At 36.4% G+C, this 19,830-nt stretch overlaps 1 protein-coding gene across 1 annotated transcript in view; it reads right to left on the bottom strand.

The window, feature by feature from the left end:
• Positions 1-19,830, bottom strand: part of LOC139971964 (ras guanyl-releasing protein 3-like) — a 64,263-nt gene that overhangs the window by 27,795 nt on the left and 16,638 nt on the right. The window contains exons 2-4 of the mRNA XM_071978834.1: positions 17,674-17,829; positions 9,295-9,400; positions 8,392-8,502 (exon numbers count right to left, since the gene is read on the bottom strand). Of these exons, the coding sequence (XP_071834935.1) occupies positions 8,392-8,502; positions 9,295-9,400; positions 17,674-17,827 (371 nt within the window). The 5' untranslated portion in view covers positions 17,828-17,829. The remainder of the gene's footprint in view (positions 1-8,391; positions 8,503-9,294; positions 9,401-17,673; positions 17,830-19,830) is intronic.

Raw genomic sequence — 19,830 nt, forward strand, 5'->3', positions numbered from 1 at the left:
GAAGCTGGAAATTGCTTATCGCTTATATTGAAAGTACCTGCTTGAAAATACTTTGCATGTTGTCTTCAAGCAACACACAATACTGTAATTAGTTACAAAATTACAAAGATGTCGTCAGTGAATTATCATTTGTGGTTTATCAAGGGTCAAGGTACCTTGACCTTCAAGCTTTTACTTAGGCTTATATTGAAAGTAGCTAAATTACAGTACGACTGCTACATATATACATGCATGCTACTGTAAGCATGCATGGCGCATTTAAATTATAGAGGGTGAGGGTGCGGGTGGGGTGGGGTTGGGGGTCTTTTGTCTCATTTCTAAGAATAAGAACATGTAGGTAGGGGAGATATAAAACAAAAGGATAAAATATTCATCCACTTAAACACATTTCAGTGTTCAAACCAATGTATTAATCTAATCAATACAGTAGTTTTAAAGAACAGGTTCACAGAAGACTTAGCATTTACAACTGACTGATATTTATACATTGATGCAGTTTTTCCTTGGGCTGAGAAAGTGGTTGCTTGCTTTCAATGACGTATCCTAACATGTTACTTTCGAGTAACCAATGCCATAGAATCAAAATATCTTTGTTGTATATATAGTGTTTCTGTCTCATTAATAGATACAAACAATTCTCCCGGTGGCAAGATAATGTAATGTGTGAGCTAACAGAACAACATACTGCATGGACGTAAGAAATAAATAGCATGCTGAATGTAAATGCAGCCACATGTGAAGAAACTGGAAAAAAGGACTTTACATTGACCAAAACCGAAAATACTCTCTCGACTCGCTTATGCTTTTTTTTCTAAAGGTAAAACAGCATTCGAAAGAAAAATTGGTGGATATAAACGGTGAAAATCATATATCATCCAGGAGAGGGTAAAGGTTGATGGCACCAACAAAAATCCCTAGATCTACGCCTGTTCATCCAAGTTTAACTGTCCACGAAATCAAACTTTAATAGGCACATTCAATAAGAAATGCAGGCCTCAATATTATACTAAAGCAAACCTCTGCACACAGCATAACAATTTTTTTTTTTTTATTCATTCTCCCCTCTGTTATAACATTGCACAATAAAAAAACACCAAAAAAACTGACTTGTACTTGGTTGAAATTACAATCTTCCACCATTGCCATTGTTCCCTGTGATGATCGATTGTGAATTACTTGGCCCATTATCCACCATAAATGGCAGAAAAGATAGAGAAGAAAAAGGAGACCCTGATTATCCACGGCTCTGTGCACTGCAGCATCTGCTGAATATCCCCGCAGCCTTAATTGAACTAATCAATTTCTACCATGTTAAGAAGCGACTGGGGAATACAGCCAAAGCTGTTTGAATACCGACGACGTTCGTATATAGCTCACTGGCACAGAGAATCACATATAGGGTCGAGCTCTCTATTTTCGCGGGAGCAGACAACGTCGGAGTCGTAGGTAATGTAATAGAAAGGTGTTACGGTTAGACTGCGTATATAGATCTAGATACGTGTATATGAGTCTATGTATTACACACGCTATATATTGTACAGATGACATAGACCAGAGCACAGAGACCAGAGCAGAGTGGTATCATATTCTTATAGTCTATATGGTTCACACCTTATCTGGGCTACTTGCTTGACCTCCATGTATTCCATGTATAGGAACTTTGACAAGTCTTGTCATTGCTCACTTTTGCAGCTATCTAGAGCCACAAAAATAAAAGTATATTTCAAGATTTAAAAAAAAAAAAAATTATTTTTTACATTTTCTTGAGACTTGTCAGGGTTTATATATTACTATATATAGCATGTTGACTCATCCAAATTATTTCTCCATCTCCTAGTGTGAATACATTTCTATGCTACTTTGAAGTGTGACACATACTTTTTGTGGGGGAGGGGGGAGGGGGAGCTACTATAGGTCAGTGATGATAACTTGAAAGCTAGTAATTATTCTTGATTAATATGATTAATTAATGAATTTAAATAAAATACTGAGAACGCACAAAGAAATGTGAAGACGTACATACTGTAGCAACTTTTGTACACAAAACAAACTTGTTCCACCACTTGGCATGATCATTGAAATGTTAATACAGTATAATGTAAGACTTCAGACTCACTAAACAAAGTGGCTGAACTACCTAGTCTAGTATAAGGGAGGTCACATTCATCAGTATTGTGAAAGAAAACTTGGTCCTTTAACATGAATACCCAAGAAAACTACCTGGTTTGGGTTAATTTCCAAGTGATAATACTTTAATACCTGTTTCAAATCTACTGAAGCACCATTCCAGCTACCTAGTCTATTAACTGGTAACACTTTGGCACTGTGCCCTCTGCCCCCCCCCCCCAATTGACTCTCCACCAGGTCAATGCGCATCCACTCTCCCTTCTGGATCTACCCCAACCGGGACAGGTAACATATCCCAAATTAGATTTACACCTACACCTACGTACAGTCAACCAGTGGCATGAAGGTGACAGACTTTTAATTGGAAATATATGTATATATATATATATATATATATATATATATATATATATATATATATATATATATATATATATATATATACATATACATTTTTTCTAAATTGTCCAAATATTTGTTGTGTTGGATAGTACTGATATTAACAATTTTCAAAATTAGAACTCACAAACACTTAGCTACTCATTTTTCATACCTCTGTAAACCAATCTAGGATTTAAGTGTATGCACAGCTGGGTTGTGAATTAATGTCTGAAAAATGGAGAGCTATACTAAAGAAAAAAGGGGAAAAAACTATACATGTGCAGATAGGAATATAACATGCATATATGTTATATTCTGTCAACCTTTGAAGCCTACTCGGAGAAGATGACCGTTTCATGATGTCAGGAGTCAAGACAGGTGACAAAAAAGTACATTAAACTCACTTCTATAGCAACAAAATGCCGTCACCGGTCTGCACGACTGACCTTTAAATTGATTTCACAGCTATGTAAACATAACACATCTGAGAATGAAATCTATTCAGAGCGACAGTTAACCAGTCAGCTTCACAGCTTTTTCACTTTGTCATAGTCTATTTGCAGCTTTTGACTAGCTGACAATATCCAGATGGATTTTAAGACAGAGGGATATAACCAAATTCTGATGACCACGATGATGTCACATAGAGCTTTGACCAGTAACCAGATATATGGTCATCTAGATGTGAAAATGACATGCCATGCACCATCAAGAAGTAGAGTGGATAGAGGCCTGTGCACCAGTGAATCGATTGAGCACACTCTGCAAGAAGTACCGAAGAAATATATCGAACAAAGATTTAACGGTTGACAATTAAATAGCCTACTGTACATGTCTACTTAACTGAGTGAGTCCCATTTGTATGCTCTCCTGATGAGAGTTAGTTCACAAATTGAATAATTAATGACAAAATTATGGTCACCAAATTGCAAGAGACAAATAACCATCTATGGGGATATCTATTTCGCTTTGACCCACTTCCACTAATGGCAAGAATAATAATAACTTTTAATATGCATTTTCGTGACTTATGTGATCGGTAATGATCAAAGTCAATTGTTTCATGTTTTTTATATATTAAAAGTACAAAATATAGATCCAAAAATCCTAGAATGAAAACTGTCTACTTTGTTTAAATATGACACATCAACACTGGCTTAGTCATCATTATAGATGTATTCACTTAGATTTTGTTGTAAGGTTTACAATAGTCTGTTTCCCATATTTAGTTTTTTTTTTAATACTTTTATGAGTTCAATAAATAAAAAGTGGTTACTGAACATTGCGAGGCAACTGAAGTATGCCGTCTGACTAACTTCAGATTATTTGCGAGTCTTGCTTTGTATGAACATTTCAGGCTTTCTGGCCTTCAAGTATTGTCATGTAAAAGGAAATTGCGGTTTTTAATTAGCATGGGAAGGAACCCAGAACATGTTGTAGTTGAAGTGTTTTTTTGACAAAACTAGGATATAATATGGTATGCATGTGCAGGTAGAGCTAAAAATACATTTGCTATAGCTCTGTGATGCTAGCATGTACGTCATATAGCTAATACGACAATAAAAACCAAGTACCGGTAAATCATGGCATGGCAGCTTGCATCTGACGTTGTCATCACCCTGTACAGAGTCAAACATCAAATTGTGCACATCTGAGAAAGACTTTTGTTTTTTAACTTTTGACTTCCACTGACCTCATGAAATTTATCAATTTTGTTAATTCATAGAACCATTTAAATTTATCTGCCAGATTGGCATGCTAGCCAAAAGAAAACCTTCTGTTATATCTTTAAATTTATGACAATTCACATCTGACCTCTGACCCTATGACATCATAAGTCTCAGTCACATGCAAAAGGCAAATTAGCCACTAAAAAAACAACAAGCTTTTTGACATCACATTTTGAAACGAATCCTCCCGCTGAATTGTACATGTGATTACAGTATTGGATATAGTATCAAAATTGTTTTCTCAATCAACGATACATACATTGCTTTTATGCTACATGCTATTTAAATCTGCAGTCCAGGTATAGGCCGGGCATAGAAGGTTAAACTTTAGTGATTAAACATGGACGTTAAATATGAGTCTAAGAGATTGACTTCGGTCAGCTTGCGGCTTTGATAAGCCAACAAGGCTTCTTTGTGAGTTCCTGCTTGCAGGAGGATCTAAATACATACATACATACATACATACATACATACATACATACATACATACATACATACATACATACATACATACATACATACATACATACATACATACATACATACATACATACATACATACATACATACATACATACATACATACATACATACAACATGGCCAAATCAATCTCTCTCTAACTCTCTTGTCATGGAAAAGACTGATGACCTTTTTAAATCCCAAACCAATTCTTCCTTCCAATTAGGCCCAGGATGAAGTACAGGTATTTATTGTCTACTGAAGGTAGACAAAGACATACCAGTCTCTTCATAATACCAAAACAAACAAAAAACAAATCCCCGTGGACATGTCTCTATTCAAGTTGACAATAGTAATTCTCGTTAGCCAATTGATGTTACATATTACGGAAGTACAATTAGCATACCAAGCAACTCTATAAACATTTCAAAAAGCTTCTTGTTACTTTTCAACAGCGACGAACATTGCTCCGATGCGTAAAAGTCATTCTGCAGATGAGCACATTGTGTCACTTTTTCAGGTCGGATATGGTTTTTACTGCAAACGATGGAGAATTTTCAGTTTTATTGAATGCTTTACTTCCTTCACAGATTCGTATGTTGGCCCCAAAAACAGTACCAAGGCTTTATGAAAATTTCGCCTTCCTTCCACATCAGCGTCACAACGTATCGAATAGTGCTTTTACTCACTACTGATATAATAATAATTATCCGCAGTTACTTTTACGAAGCTTAAGCGACCACTAATGTGGGAGAAACCTGCAAGGGCTTATGGATTACACGTCGGGTGGCTTCCAATTCGTCATATTTACTCAAATTTGGAACCGTTTCAATTTAGGAAGTCCTTTCAGATGGGAAAACCGTAGACTGCTCTTGGATGAAAAACCCACCTTACTATGGCCCGGCCGGGTATCAAACCCGTAACCACCCGATAGCTAAAAAGCCTCATTGCTCCAAATGCCACAGCCTTCATCCACTCGGCCACAGCACCGGTAGATATTGCGCTGTCGTTTCAAGTTTGTCTTAAATGTTAAAGGTCAATGAACAATCACCGTACATTTGAACCCCCGGTACTTTATATCCATAAGGAATGAGTTTGCGAAGTCAATTTTAAAGGGCAAGGACATATCAGGTATTAAGAGGACTCCAGGGAATAGGGGGGGGGGAGAGAGAAGCAAACTAAACTAGGTCAGTCTTTGTTATATAACTTTTCCATTAAATGACCAGGAAGAAAAATATCCGGCCAAAGACTGCAGCAAAACACTCAAGTATTTTGCGGGATTAAGTTTTGTTTTTGATACATATATGGAACTACCTCCTTGTTCAATAACTGTTCACATATTGAAAAAGTTGAACTTTTCTGATTTCAAATATAATGATTATTAAAAAAATGTGTGTACAATTGTGTCAATTTATTGTCATTTAAATTTAATCTCTATATATTAATGGCTGAGAATGATAGAGCTGGATGGCCAGTTAATCAGAGAGCAAAATTAATATATATCTAATCACACGATTTGATATCATCATGATCAAACAAAATATCTTCTTAGGCGTTAGACAAAACTTCTGTTTTCAATTTTTCTTTAAGCTTGGTACTGACTGCTGCATCTTTTATAAGCCACATGATCAGTGTTCCTTGGCATCAGATAAAAGCAATTCATTGGGGCTTGAATGCAATTTTGACTTTAACCGGAAAGTCTGCAAAAATTTGTATTCAACATCCAAAAGGTAGCAACTTCAGGAGGAAATTCTGAGCATACTAGACTCAAACTGAGTCATTTAAGGTCATGGTCACGTTTATAGTCACTGACAGCTTCTGTCCTAATTGTCCTAATTTTCTTGCATCACAGTGTGACTCAAACCATGACTCATAACAAGTGATGTATCTTTTATCAACTTTATTATCATTCATCAATGACGAGGATTGCACTTGCCGAGATAAATTTTTTATTTGAGAAATATGTTTTTTTAAGAGGGGAGGGGGTGGGGGAGAGGTGCAGAGGCACTAATGGGTTTGCTTTGCACCTCTGACCTCAGAAAAGCAGGTCCTCTGGCTGGGCTAAATCCTGTCAATAGTTGGTGGCCATCCCAATAAGTTACCTGTCAGTTTTGTATGTGTAGAGATGGAGACAGCTCTATGATAGTAGGGAACTAACTGTAAATTCACGACACTAGTCTAATTCAACAACTTTACTTCAGTGGTACTCTATACGTATAGGAGTATGCTACCTTAATAAGGCCGCAAAACAGCTCGTACCATGTCTGTGCGGTGTTAAAATGTTAGCAATTACAATCACCTCACAGTGGAAACTACATGATCAGTGTTCAACATGGAAATATGGAGTGTAAAAATATGAGTACCAATTCTAGAGTAAACTTGAAAACTACAACCCTCAGTTATTAAACTCCTTGGCAATACAACTACTATTGTTTTATTGCTGGTACACTGCTTTGAATGACGTCTATTTGGTCATATTCCAAAACCATTCACATGAACCATGTACCTTCAATCCTGAACAGAGATCAAATGAAAAGTAAACATTTCTTTGAAAATGCTCGGGGTTTAATAAATGGCACACGACAAACCGTATATAAAGAAATAAACGTTGATTCCCTTGTGATGTACAGTACCCTATGTACATAGACTAATTAACTTTCATTTTCTTGGAAGCAAAAGTCATCGCAGATCATCTTCTTATTATTAATCTAACGCTGTTTAGCCTTTTACCTCTTCTACATAACAAAGAGATATGGGTTGGGATAAATTCAAGCCAATTTTCAAGAAATCAAACATGATTTCTATGGGAAACACAAACTGCATTATAAGCAAATTAAAGCAATCACATGGTAAGAGAAAATAAAACATAACAAGAATTTCTCTGCTCCGAGTATTTCTGAACAGAGAAAGAGAACGACCTTTACTACTTATATCTTCTCCCCTTCTTTAACATAGCTTCTACATTTACGTTACACCTGCAAACCCTGTCCCACTCCCCTCATCCCCTCCCCTCATCTCCTCCCCTCATCCCCTCCCCTCACCATGTCATATTTTTGTACGGGAGCTCCAACGTTTGCAATATCACATGAATGGAATACGTTAAGGGAACCAGAGTGAACATTGATCTGAAAAGTGGGTAAAAAGGGGGTGCACTGCTAAAATATGTTACAAATTCATAGCTTAGGGTAGAGGTAGGTAGAGTTCCAAGAGATAAGTGAGGGAGCACAGAAGGGTGGAACACAAAGTGCCAATGATGCAGTTAGTGTTCCATTTGGACTGTTGTGATATAGCAAAGATGTTTTGTATGAGAAAAAGCCTCACTTCACTGACTTTTGTGATGCAATCAATGCATTGATATCGGCTGATCTCAAAATGCGTAGCGTTCTTCCTGAATTGTAGAAGGAGGTTGTAAGTGGGCCGGTGCCCAGGGAGCGAGGGCGCATTGCTAATATGTTCCAATGTGTAGTTGGGTAGATGGGAAAGTGCAGATGTGGAGTGGGAGACAGGTAAGAGAGGAGCAAAGTCAATTCTGATAATCGCCACAGATCATTCAAGATTTTTCAAAGCAGGAATTTCTGATTCCTAAACAATGACGAGCCGGATTTTGAATATAGTGTTGATTAAAACTTTGCCTTGTTTTAATATCGATGAGAATCGGCTAACTACGTGAATGTAGTAAAATCTTCAACCTACCTGAAGGCGTGGCATATCTTGATCTTGTCTGCGTTCACTGGACAAGTTTCATCGTGTCCTGTTTGGTCACATTCCGGGGATTTGCAGTCTTGCGAGCTGTAATTCTGATACGTAACAGAACAGTTAAGGTGCAAGATCAAAAATATTTGGAGTTACAGTAGGTCCTGTGACATACTATTCATGAAAAAAAAATGCTGGATACCCCCACCCCCCTCCCCCTTCTCTCCCCCATCAAGTGAAGTCCATTCAATTCATTAAGGTACAGATATATCAACTAATTGACATCAGCTGCACAAAGTATTTATCACCCTCAATCATTTGCTGTCATTCTCCTTGCATCCTCACTTAGCTTCCTCACTTCAATTTACACTAAAAAAAAATTCATTCTTACAATTTACCTACATTTCCAAAGCTAATTTGCATTTCAAAAACAAGAACAGTTGTTGAAAGCTGTAGTATCACCGATGTGACATCACCAAATGATTGCACTCTTTCATATTTATATTTTTATACCGCAGCAAGGAATAAACGTGAGAGCAGAATTTATGAGTGTTTATCACTAATATATGCATGGTCTCTGATATCTCCCATATAATGTGTATACTTCCAAACATTTATACAAAAAATTTTTAGTGTTCACTTTTGAAAGTACATTGCCCCAGTTGAGTCCTTCACAGGGAAGGCCAAAGCAATGTCTTAAGCATAGACATGGCGGTCAAACTTTCTTCTAGCTGCTATTGCAGTCAGTCTTTGGGCACAGATATTGACGATGACAAAGTCATAAAAAGTCTGAACGACACATAACTGAAAACTCCTTTGAGTCATGATGACATAGAGACTTTTTGCAGGAAAGATTTTAAGCAATTAAATGGCCACTGAGTCGTCAAACTCCTGAAAGGATATAATTGGACAAACTGCTTGGCTAGCTCCTCTGAGGTCATAAACCATCTGTGCATTAGAAAGAGTAACCTCGGAAATGCGGAATCGTCCAGTACTTTGCCCTTTTCATCTGCAGAAACAAGAGAAAGGAGAAAACAGATGATCAGTGACTTATTGCTACCCTTTTTGAACTTTTTTTTTTATTTTTTTTATGGTGTCTGCGAACCTCTCCTCCATAACACGGCGGATTCATGTTTGCAAAATAAAGTCTGTCCCAACGTAAATGAACATTATTTTAAGTACAAAATTTAATACTATCCTGTTCAAGATGAGAATCGCAAGAGCTCCTCTTTTTCTTTGAGAAAAGAATACTAAGACGTAACCTTGACCTACGTCACTCTCACTGTGTTATTCTAATTTGCATCTATAGTGTATAAGATATTGCGAGTGTTAAAGGCAAGTTACATGTGTGCTATACAGTGTGTACAGTGTTACATATAATGCGTATGGAATGAAAGATTACAAAGGAAGGGAGCAGTGACCCTGAGAGGGTATAATCAGAGTGCAGTGCAAGAATGTTACCAGTTAGATATATAAGGTTAGGAAGATTGGACTGCATCATGTATTAAGTGACAGGTTAGAGAGGAACAAAGTAACTCTTGTCGTTTATTTAATACATGTATGCAGGCGCGTAGCCAAGGGGGGGCGAAGGGGGCAGCCGCCCCCCCCTTGAGCATAATTTTTTTTTTTTTTTTTAATGTTTTTATGATATCGCTAGTATTTTCAAAAGAGAAAATGCTAAGATTCAACTTACAAGGCCTGGGAAGTGCCTTTTCCAGCGATCTGGGAGGCATTCTAAGCCAAAATTTTCTTGTACGCTTCGCGCCAACCATGGTGGCGCTACGCTTAGATAGTTTTCAATGCCGAATCTACAGTTTCGCCCCTCCCTTGGCAAATTCCTGGCTACGCGCCTGCATGATGTATGATTAATGTAACAACTGTTTTTATTACCTTCTCTGGTACAGTATCTGTGTCAATGTACCCACTATGACAGTGGCGGAGCTAGGGATATTGGTCAGGAGGGGCGAGAATTGTCTGTAGGGACGCTTTCGACACTATCTAAGTGTAGCGCCACCATAGGTTGGCGCGGAGCGTACAGAAATTTTTTGTATAAAGATACTCCCTAAATCGCCGGAAATGACCCTTTCCAGGCCTTGCTAATTTGCAGATAAACAACTTAGGTGTCATCGCCAACAAAATGTGACAAATGTCAATAGGTAAATTAGAGTGCAATAAAAAAGTCAATAATTGTGAATATAAGTAAAAAGTGGTAAAAAGCTGAAAAGGACGTCAGCAATCCATTTGAGTCCGTCAGAGGGGGCATCCGCCCCCACTGACTGTATGGACGCTCCGCCACTGCACTATGAGATAGATTCACTTGACCCAAACGGCATTATTATCATCAATGTATTCATGGCAGGTTTGGTGATGAGTTTATCACAAACTTATATCAACCAACCCAAGCGCTGTTTCACGTTGGATGTTGTTAATTTTGTTGGTGCTGTTTCTCTAGTCAATATCCCCAGATAACGAGCAGTTTTTATAACAATAGCCTTTTTATCAATTCCAATTTAAGATCACCAGTATAATATGCCTGCTCTCTACACTGTTTCTACTTTATTCCATAATCATTAATGATAAGAAAGAAAGTAATAAACTTTTCCCTGATCCAAGATTTCCAATAACAGTACAACTCCGTACTCACCACAAGACAAACAGACTCACTGCCCGTGTAATATTTGTTGAACTCTTAAGCAAGTCATAATAAGATCTTTTCTAACAAACTTTCATTTTAAATAAGTAATACACGATTTCCAGAAATTATTAAATTGCTTCTACTTGCCCAGAAATTGAAGTATCAATACACCTTGTCTAACATGTCTTCTAAGTTCCCCTATTGATTTCATTCATGGAATGATTCGCCATGGTTGCTCTCAATTCATTCCACGAAAATTACAGACGATAAAAAAATATAAATTGCCATTCGTTGATTGACATTTAGTGCTTAATAGAGTTACATAGTTGGCAATCAATGAAAGTAAGAATCTGGCACAACAGATAATTTTAGATGTTTTAGTTTTCATTCAAGCTGTGTATGGCTTGAGGTAATTTCCCCAATCGTGATGTTTACCCCTCCAGGTACTGCCGCATCCCCCACCCCTCATCCCCCAGTTGGTTCAGACAAAGCAAAAGTCAAACCCCTTTACAGTTTACTCAGATCTATGCAAGTTAGCACTTCCCAAAGATTTTCCTCCCCCAAAAACTGTTTTCTTGCCAGTCGCTATACCCCCCCCCCCCCCACCAAACCTTCCCTTTTCCCACCCTCCCTTCCTGGTTCTGGTGAAGCCACTGTTTATTAGAGTTTGTCCTTTACTGGACATGAAAGAAGATATAGCAGAGGAGATAAAGAAGGAACGGGGAGAGGAAAGATGAGGAGAAGGGGGAGAGGATGGAGGAGGGAGAGAGGAAAGAACAGGCATTCATAACAACCTTCTTTCCCACTCTGTTTGCTATGCCATATCTATGCATACAAATTTTAACCTTCTCAGTCTTGAAATTCATCTGTTATTATTGCTTACTACCCACTCCTTCGATGACGTCTTTACATGTCCCCATGCAGAGTACTTACTGCAAACCTAAGACATGATGATTCTGTAATCAAAATTTCAATTCCCCAAACATCCTTCCAAAAAATCCTGGATAACAACAATTCCCTGTTTTCACCTCTACCGTAATTGGCAGAGGGAAGGCCAGAAAACAAAACAACAGACCTCAGCAAAGAGAGAGACCGGTGGAGACAGAGAGAGACAGAGAAAGAGAGAGAGACCTCTAGAGTTGTTCAATTAATATACCTTTATATCTGAGTCATAAACAATCAATTGGCCAACTTTTATCATTTTTTGCACATGATGCACACACAAAAAAAGGGGTGTTTTTCAAAATTTACTTAAAGAATAACCAGAGGGACAGCGAGAAGATGAAAAGAAGAACTTATCAAAAAAACCTAAGTGAAGTCCCTGGGATTGAGTCTGTTATGTTGTCTCCCTATGACGTCAATCCAAAGAGTCCGACTTGCCCTGGAGCGGCTTTTATGACATGGCTAACGTTGCACACGATTAGGAGAGAAAGACGTGCAAACGATTTGGATTTTTTTTTCTTTTTTTTTGAGACTTGACAAATCTAAAAATGGAATGAAAAGTATGTCCTTAGAGTCAGGAATATAAATAGATATCGGGCAACAATTCCTAGTAAGTATTTCTCAGAAGTTTTCTGCCATAATTAATGACAAAAATAACAGCCATATTTCAACAGGGCTGACTCACTTGTTTACATTTATGCCTTGCAATTTAAGCTGAGAAAAAAAAAAAAAAAAAACACCAAATAGGAAAGGGTCATTGACTTGGAGTCAGACAGCAAAAGGTTGAACATAGCTTAACTGAATGTTAACAATATATGGAAACGAACCACATATTTACAATTTTCACTTGTGATGCAACATTTTGCGGAAGGGGTGAAGATCCTTTCGGTGCCAAAATCTTTAATTGTATGTACCAGAAGAGACAAATACCTTTCCTTCCAACAATCACTTTATTTGAATTGTCGTTGAATCAGTATTCCTTTATATAGGCTTGTATAATGTGACTGACAAATGTATTTCAAACAAAAGTGCATTGAGTATATACATGAAAATGTTGTCACATTTAGATTAATATTTTCATCTATCTCTGATCAAGGAATGAAATCAACAACAATAGGAGAGAGAAAGGCTTATAGTTCATTACATACATTTATCCTTAGTTCAAATTGCTAGCACTACAACTGGTACAACTGCTGCACACTAGCAGCTAACTTATAGAAAGGCTACTTACTGCATCTGATCAGCTAAATTATTCAAATGGCTAATTATTGTATCTGATCAGTGAAATTATGCAATTTTGGCTAATTATTGTATCTAATCAGTTGAATTTTGCAAAAGGCTAATTATTGTATCTGATCAGTTAAATTATGCAATTGGCTACTTGTTGCATCTGATCAGTTAAATTATGCAAAAGGCTAATTATTTCATCTGATCAGTTAAATTATGCAAAAGGCTAATTATTACATTTGATCAGTTAAATTATGCAAAAGGCTACTTATTAATTGCATCTGATCAGTTTTCAATACAGTGGGATTAAAACATTTACTACGAAAATATGAAACTTGAAATGAATATGAACCCCTATCAACCCACTTTCTTATAACGTTACATGGCCCCTCTCCATGACCCCTACCCCTTCCCCCATTACCCTAATCCCATCATACAAATACAACACTGACAGAAAAGATTATCCCATTCCAGTATCAAATAGACAAAACATCTCAGAGAATCAAAGGTTGCTACTTTACATCAAAGGCACATTTTTGTATTAAACTGACAGTATGTAAACTGTCTGTCGCGTTACCCAGTGAACAGGAACGTTGACAAAATAATATATGAATATGCATCAGTTGCTTCACTGCCCAAGCAGTGCACTACTACATCTGGATATGATAATTAGTGCATGACTGTTCCACTAAGCAAAGTCATAACACATTGATTTACTGTACCAGTTCATTGACTGAGTTGGTTGCTAGCACTTATCTAACAGCCTTTTGGGTTGACTCTAGTAACAAGTTAGACCAATGTTTTTTTTATTTGAATGATGTAAAGCCTCTTGAAAAATGTAACCCCAGTAGCTTTAAATACAAACTTATAAAGTTTCATTTCAAATAAGGAAGAAAAAAGTCAACTCATTTTTTGTCATTAATGATTAAAATGTGTCTGGGCAACAGAACCATTGGCTGGAATCAAATTAAGTAAAAATGGTTAACATTTCATTTGATGAAAAAAATAGTTAGGACATTGTCTTAGTTTGACAGTAGGTTTGGTGAAATTTGTGACTAAATGTGAAACGCTATTTTGAAGAAAAAAAACAGTCTTAGCATGATTGTAAAATGTGACAAACAGGAACATTCACGCAAATGCTAGTTACAATATAAACAGGAGAGGGAGGGGAGTGGGAGGAAAGGGAACGGGGGTAGGAGGGGGTTGGAAGATGCATTGAAAGTGATAGGCTGTGACTCCTCTATCCAGCATTTCACTATACACACTACATGTGACATCTTTTCTTGTCACAGTCACAATAATTGTGTTTTTTTTTTATAATATTAAGTATAATTTTTTCTTTACAATTTCACAAAAATAATTATTTCACTGCTTTGACCAAATTCTTTTAACTTTCCCCCCACTTTATAGCACACTCGTATCTTTCACTGCGAATTCTGTTTAAGATTTGTTATGTTGATTAGTGCACTCTTCCTGACATTAACTAGTCCCACTACTTTCATACGTGATGAAGTAATATCGGTGACAGTAACCAAAGGAGGATAAAGCCAGTTCAGCATTGACGTAATTCACTTACCATGAACTTCATGTCAATAACCGTTGGGTATACTTATTTGATTTTCTCTGTAACACTTTCTCGGCCACGTATAAAAATAGGTTACATCGGGAGCACTCAACGCTGTAGACATGTGCCCGTTCTTGGATGCTGCGTCTAGATCAGAGCCCAGAGGAAATACAAACCAAGGCCGGCAATAGGAGATGGTAAAAACATCCCTTGTTGACGATGATGATGATGATGGTGGTGATCGGGAAGCAAGGAGGACAAAGGAATTATAGACATCGGAGAGCTGGGAGGAGCTTGTTATTAACGACGATGAAGAGTTCTGATCCATGAAGGATCAAAATACATCAAGAAAAGTGTGCAGTAAGATAACTAGGAAACTGGGGATACAGTATTTCCAAAGGGCAATCCAGACACAAAACATGCTTAGGTAAGACTCATCCAATCATAGGTACTATACATCCTGAAAGGGATGCAGGATAGGGTCATAGGTCACTCGATAGGCCAGAAAGTAGGAACATTCTGCAGGGAAAGTCTACATACATGAAACATTGGAGTTATGGAAGCCTCGCAGTGATAGATCCAGAAAAGAAAGAGGTGCAGGTCAAAGGTCACTCAACAGACTAGAGAGCTGTGATCAGAATATGCCACCACAAAATTCCAGCAAGAAAAATGTACATACTCTACAACATTTTGGCAGATCTGAAAGGTAGGCATTGGGGGGGATGAAAGGGTTCATAAGTCATTCAACAGGCTAGAGGATGCTTACGATTGGAAAAATTCTACTTAGAACTCAGAGAAGTAGATTTTGTGTTTAGGGTCAGAGGTCACTCAATAAGCTATCAGTATATGGTTGGAAAATTCCACAGGAAATTTACAAGTACTCATGAAACATACAGCTATACAATACAAACTATAGGACTCTTCCAGACATTGCGGTGCATCAATAGGGTCAAAGGTCACAGTACTGCATACATTAAGCACTACAGGGCATAAATTGAGGAAATCCGACTCTAGAGAAAAGTTGTATCACGTAAAATACACAGGGCTTTTCTATATTTGTAGAGAAGTGGATGTATATTAACAATGAAGATGGTGTATGCTTGGAGCTCAGAAGCATCCAGCACTTTCCAACAAATTTCAAGACCACCATGAACATTGATTGATGAAATTGGTCCATAAAATGCTTGCAAAAACTTTTTATTTTTACTGAAATTGATCTCCTGTGGTCTTTTTTAAATAAATAATATGTGAACAACTTACAGTATATGGCTTACATTCAAAATGTCCCATTTATTGATATTTTGAAATCTTTGCCAACAATTCAATTCAAATCTTAGTCTATATTATAACTATTTTTTTATTCAGTTAACTTAGTTTTAAAGACCACTACCAGCAACTTTGACAAAAGACCATCAAGGGTTCTTTACTTTGTTGTAATTATAAATACTGGAGCCTGATTGGTTGATTATTGATGGTTAACTATCATAATCCCAGATAAACCAGCTCAAAGGGGAAATCCAAACAGCTGGATCATGAACTGTGCTTGAGGGCTTACGCATAGGTTAAATGAAAAGACTTCTCCCAACATTTGTAGACAAATCTTGCACCTATGACAAAGTTATAATGACTACATTTGTTAGAGCCACATTAATTAATCCTGAAGAAAACAACCATAATATCAAAATCATCACTTTTTGAACGTTTTTGACAATTTAACTGTCTGACTGTTTGATCACAGAGAGATGTGCGATACCTGGTTGTGTTCTACCTACTGAGAAGTACAACCACTCTCATCTTGGAATTTATTGAAAATATAACACTATCTATAGACAAATTTAAATAATGCAAGCCGCAAAATCGCAATATTAGACCGCTGCATCTTTTCATCCCACGGAACGGCAACACGGCCTGCAAACTTCCATCCTTATTAGTACCAAGTTCTTGTCTGTCCTCACTAAACTCTTTCAGAACCTTGCTCACATCTTAAAAGGATTTTCACTGTGTATCCTGATTAATTGGAGAATCTTGGTGGTGTTGATTGATTTATTGATTAAATTTGTGGAGAAGATGTTATGGATTTAGCTAACTTAAGTGGTGATGATTGGCTGTTATGCATGACTAATAGTAAACTGAAGAAAAGTGTAATCACATATGAAGCTATCCTGGACCTATATATTAGTCAATATGGATTCACTATATATATATATATATATATATATATATATATATATATATATATATATATATATATATAGATCATATAGATATAGATATATAGATATATATATATAGATATATATATATATATATATATATATATATATATATATATATATATATATATATATAGATATATAGATATCTATAGATATATAGACCGTACACGTATGCAGAAAACCAGTTCTTATGAAAGTTATGGAATCATTTTAGTCAGAACAAGAATATATGTCTGATTTTGAATCTTGGCATGCAAATGGAAAACTTGAAGGTTCATTGTACACCTTTCGGTAAGCAAAGAGTGTACTTCTCTTTAAAAAGTCATTAATTTAAGTTTAATTTTCCAACAGAAGTATAAAATTTCTCCTGTTGCTCGATCCAACTGCTTTCAATTATTTTACTGCTCATCACGTTATTATTCCATTTGTTACCGTAGAGATTACGGTAAAGACTATGTTATCCACTTGGGTAAGCAGGATGAGAAGATTGTGGGGTAGAAGACAAGGGTGACCGAATGTCAAGGTCAATCGGTGTCAGGATGATACAGTGAGTGAGAGTGCAGTAGTTATGAGAATGCAGGTAAGTGGAAGCAATAAAGCAAATTTGTTTCCAGTCTGAGAGAACCTTTTGGAATAAACTATTCTGGCATTATCCAATTGGGATTTGAATGATCCCTGGACATATCAGCAAAACTTACCAAAGAATTCGACACAAGTAGCTCCCAAGTGTTCCAACTGGACAGCTTTAACGGTCAGTCCCGGAATGGAGACCCTGTCCTCCTCAGAGTTTTCAGAGCTTGATTTCCGATGTCTTCTGGAGTATGGGCTTTGATTTATATCTCCGCTCATCATTCCTGATGAAAAGAGCAATCAAGTTAATCTTAATTATTAAATAATTCATTTTGTAAACTAGATGAAATCAATCACAGATGGAAGAAACAGTCGACTTTACACTTCGACACTTCATTTAATATTCATACTTTTGGTGTCAACTCGTGGCTAGTTAACGAGATATCACTTCCAAGATGATCATTTTATTCCAGATCGTTCCATGCATCCTTTGACATATGTGTATATCGGTCCTGGAATCAAATGAACCATTTATATCAATCTGTTCCTGCAATTTCAAAACATATTCAGAGGAACCGGCATAACTTTTTTGTCTACACTGCTGACAACAAATTTGTTTTAAGAAATTTGTTTAGAGAAGAAAGAAATGTTCCTCTGACACTTGTGTGGTTTTTACTTTTTGACCCTTATTTTCAGCACATTGGATATCCTATCGCATATTCTTTGGACTTCCCACTCCGCATTACAACTCCCATACCCTTTACTCACCCCCCCCCCCCCCTCACCACTTCTGTCCCAAAGTTTCTTCATTCTGTATTATCAGCTAAAATAATATCTCAATCCTGTTTCCAATCAAACTTCATAACTTTAGTTCTGTTGAATCTTCTGATTTATATTTTTAGCTTTTATTTTTATTTCCATTGTTGCATTTGTAAAATTGTAAGTTCTCAGCTGACCAAGATACATCTATTTAAAGAATGTTGTACCTAAATTAGGAACAAAGTTATTATTTTTGTTGTGTGGGGGCTGTTTAGTTTTAACTCTTCATAGCTCTTCTGATATAACAAACTTACAACAGACCGTTTGAATAAAATCAGGTTTTAGCAATGGTTTATGTAAGGTTTCCAATGTCACTGCTTTGGCATGATAGGCTCGTTTTAGAATTTAATAGGCAGTTATAATTTGGAAATCAAACCACAAACCTAATGATAAAAAACCTGCTCATTAAACTTTTCCTCTCAAGAATCTTACCATTTGCAACCTTTGTGACATCTGTTGCCTGCATGCTTACAACAAATGTTCACGGTACATAACAACATGGCAGAATAATTGCTGTTTTACTGTACTGATCAGATATTATATAACAATATGACACACTAGATGACATACATACTAAATAATGTGTTACATCATGAAGGATATTGTTAATTATATACTTTATATACATACAATACAGAATGTAACACCATGATAGGCTAGTATGTAACAACATTACAGGAAAGATGACAAACTAAATAGGATGTAACAACATGCCACAATAGATGACTTATGTTGTTGGTAGCAACATGACAGAATAGATGACATAGTAAATAGTATGTAATACCTTGACAGAATATATGTAGCATGTAATACCTCGACAGACTAGATGACATACTAAATGGTATGTAACACCTTGACAGAATAAATGACATAAATGTAAAACCTTGACAGACTAGACGACATACTAAATAGCATGTAATCCCTTGACAGAATAAATGACATGTAACACCTTGACAGAATAGATGACATAATAAATAGTATGTAATTTGTGGACAGAATAAATTGAATATGACACTTATGTAACACCTTGGCAGCACAGATGGCATATGTAGCATGTAATACTTTGACAGAAAAGATGACATAGTAAATAGTATGTAATACCTTGATAGAATAGATGACATTTATAGTATGTAATATATTGACCGAATAGATGACATATATGTAACATGTAATACCTTGACAGAAAAGATGACATAGTAAATAGTATGTAATACCTTTCAGAATAGATGACATTTATAGTATGTACAGTAATATATTGACAGAATAGATGACATATATGTAACATGTAATACCTCGACAGAATAAATGACATTTATAGTATGTAATATATTGACAGCATAGATGGCATACGTAGCATGTAATACCTTGACAGAAAAGATGACATAGTAAATAGTATGTAATACCTTGATAGAATAGATGACATTTATAGAATGTAATATATTGACAGAATAGATGACATATATGTA

Source organism: Apostichopus japonicus, chromosome 8, assembly GCF_037975245.1.
Source record: "Apostichopus japonicus isolate 1M-3 chromosome 8, ASM3797524v1, whole genome shotgun sequence".
In the NCBI taxonomy this organism is placed as follows: Eukaryota; Metazoa; Echinodermata; class Holothuroidea; order Aspidochirotida; family Stichopodidae; genus Apostichopus; species Apostichopus japonicus.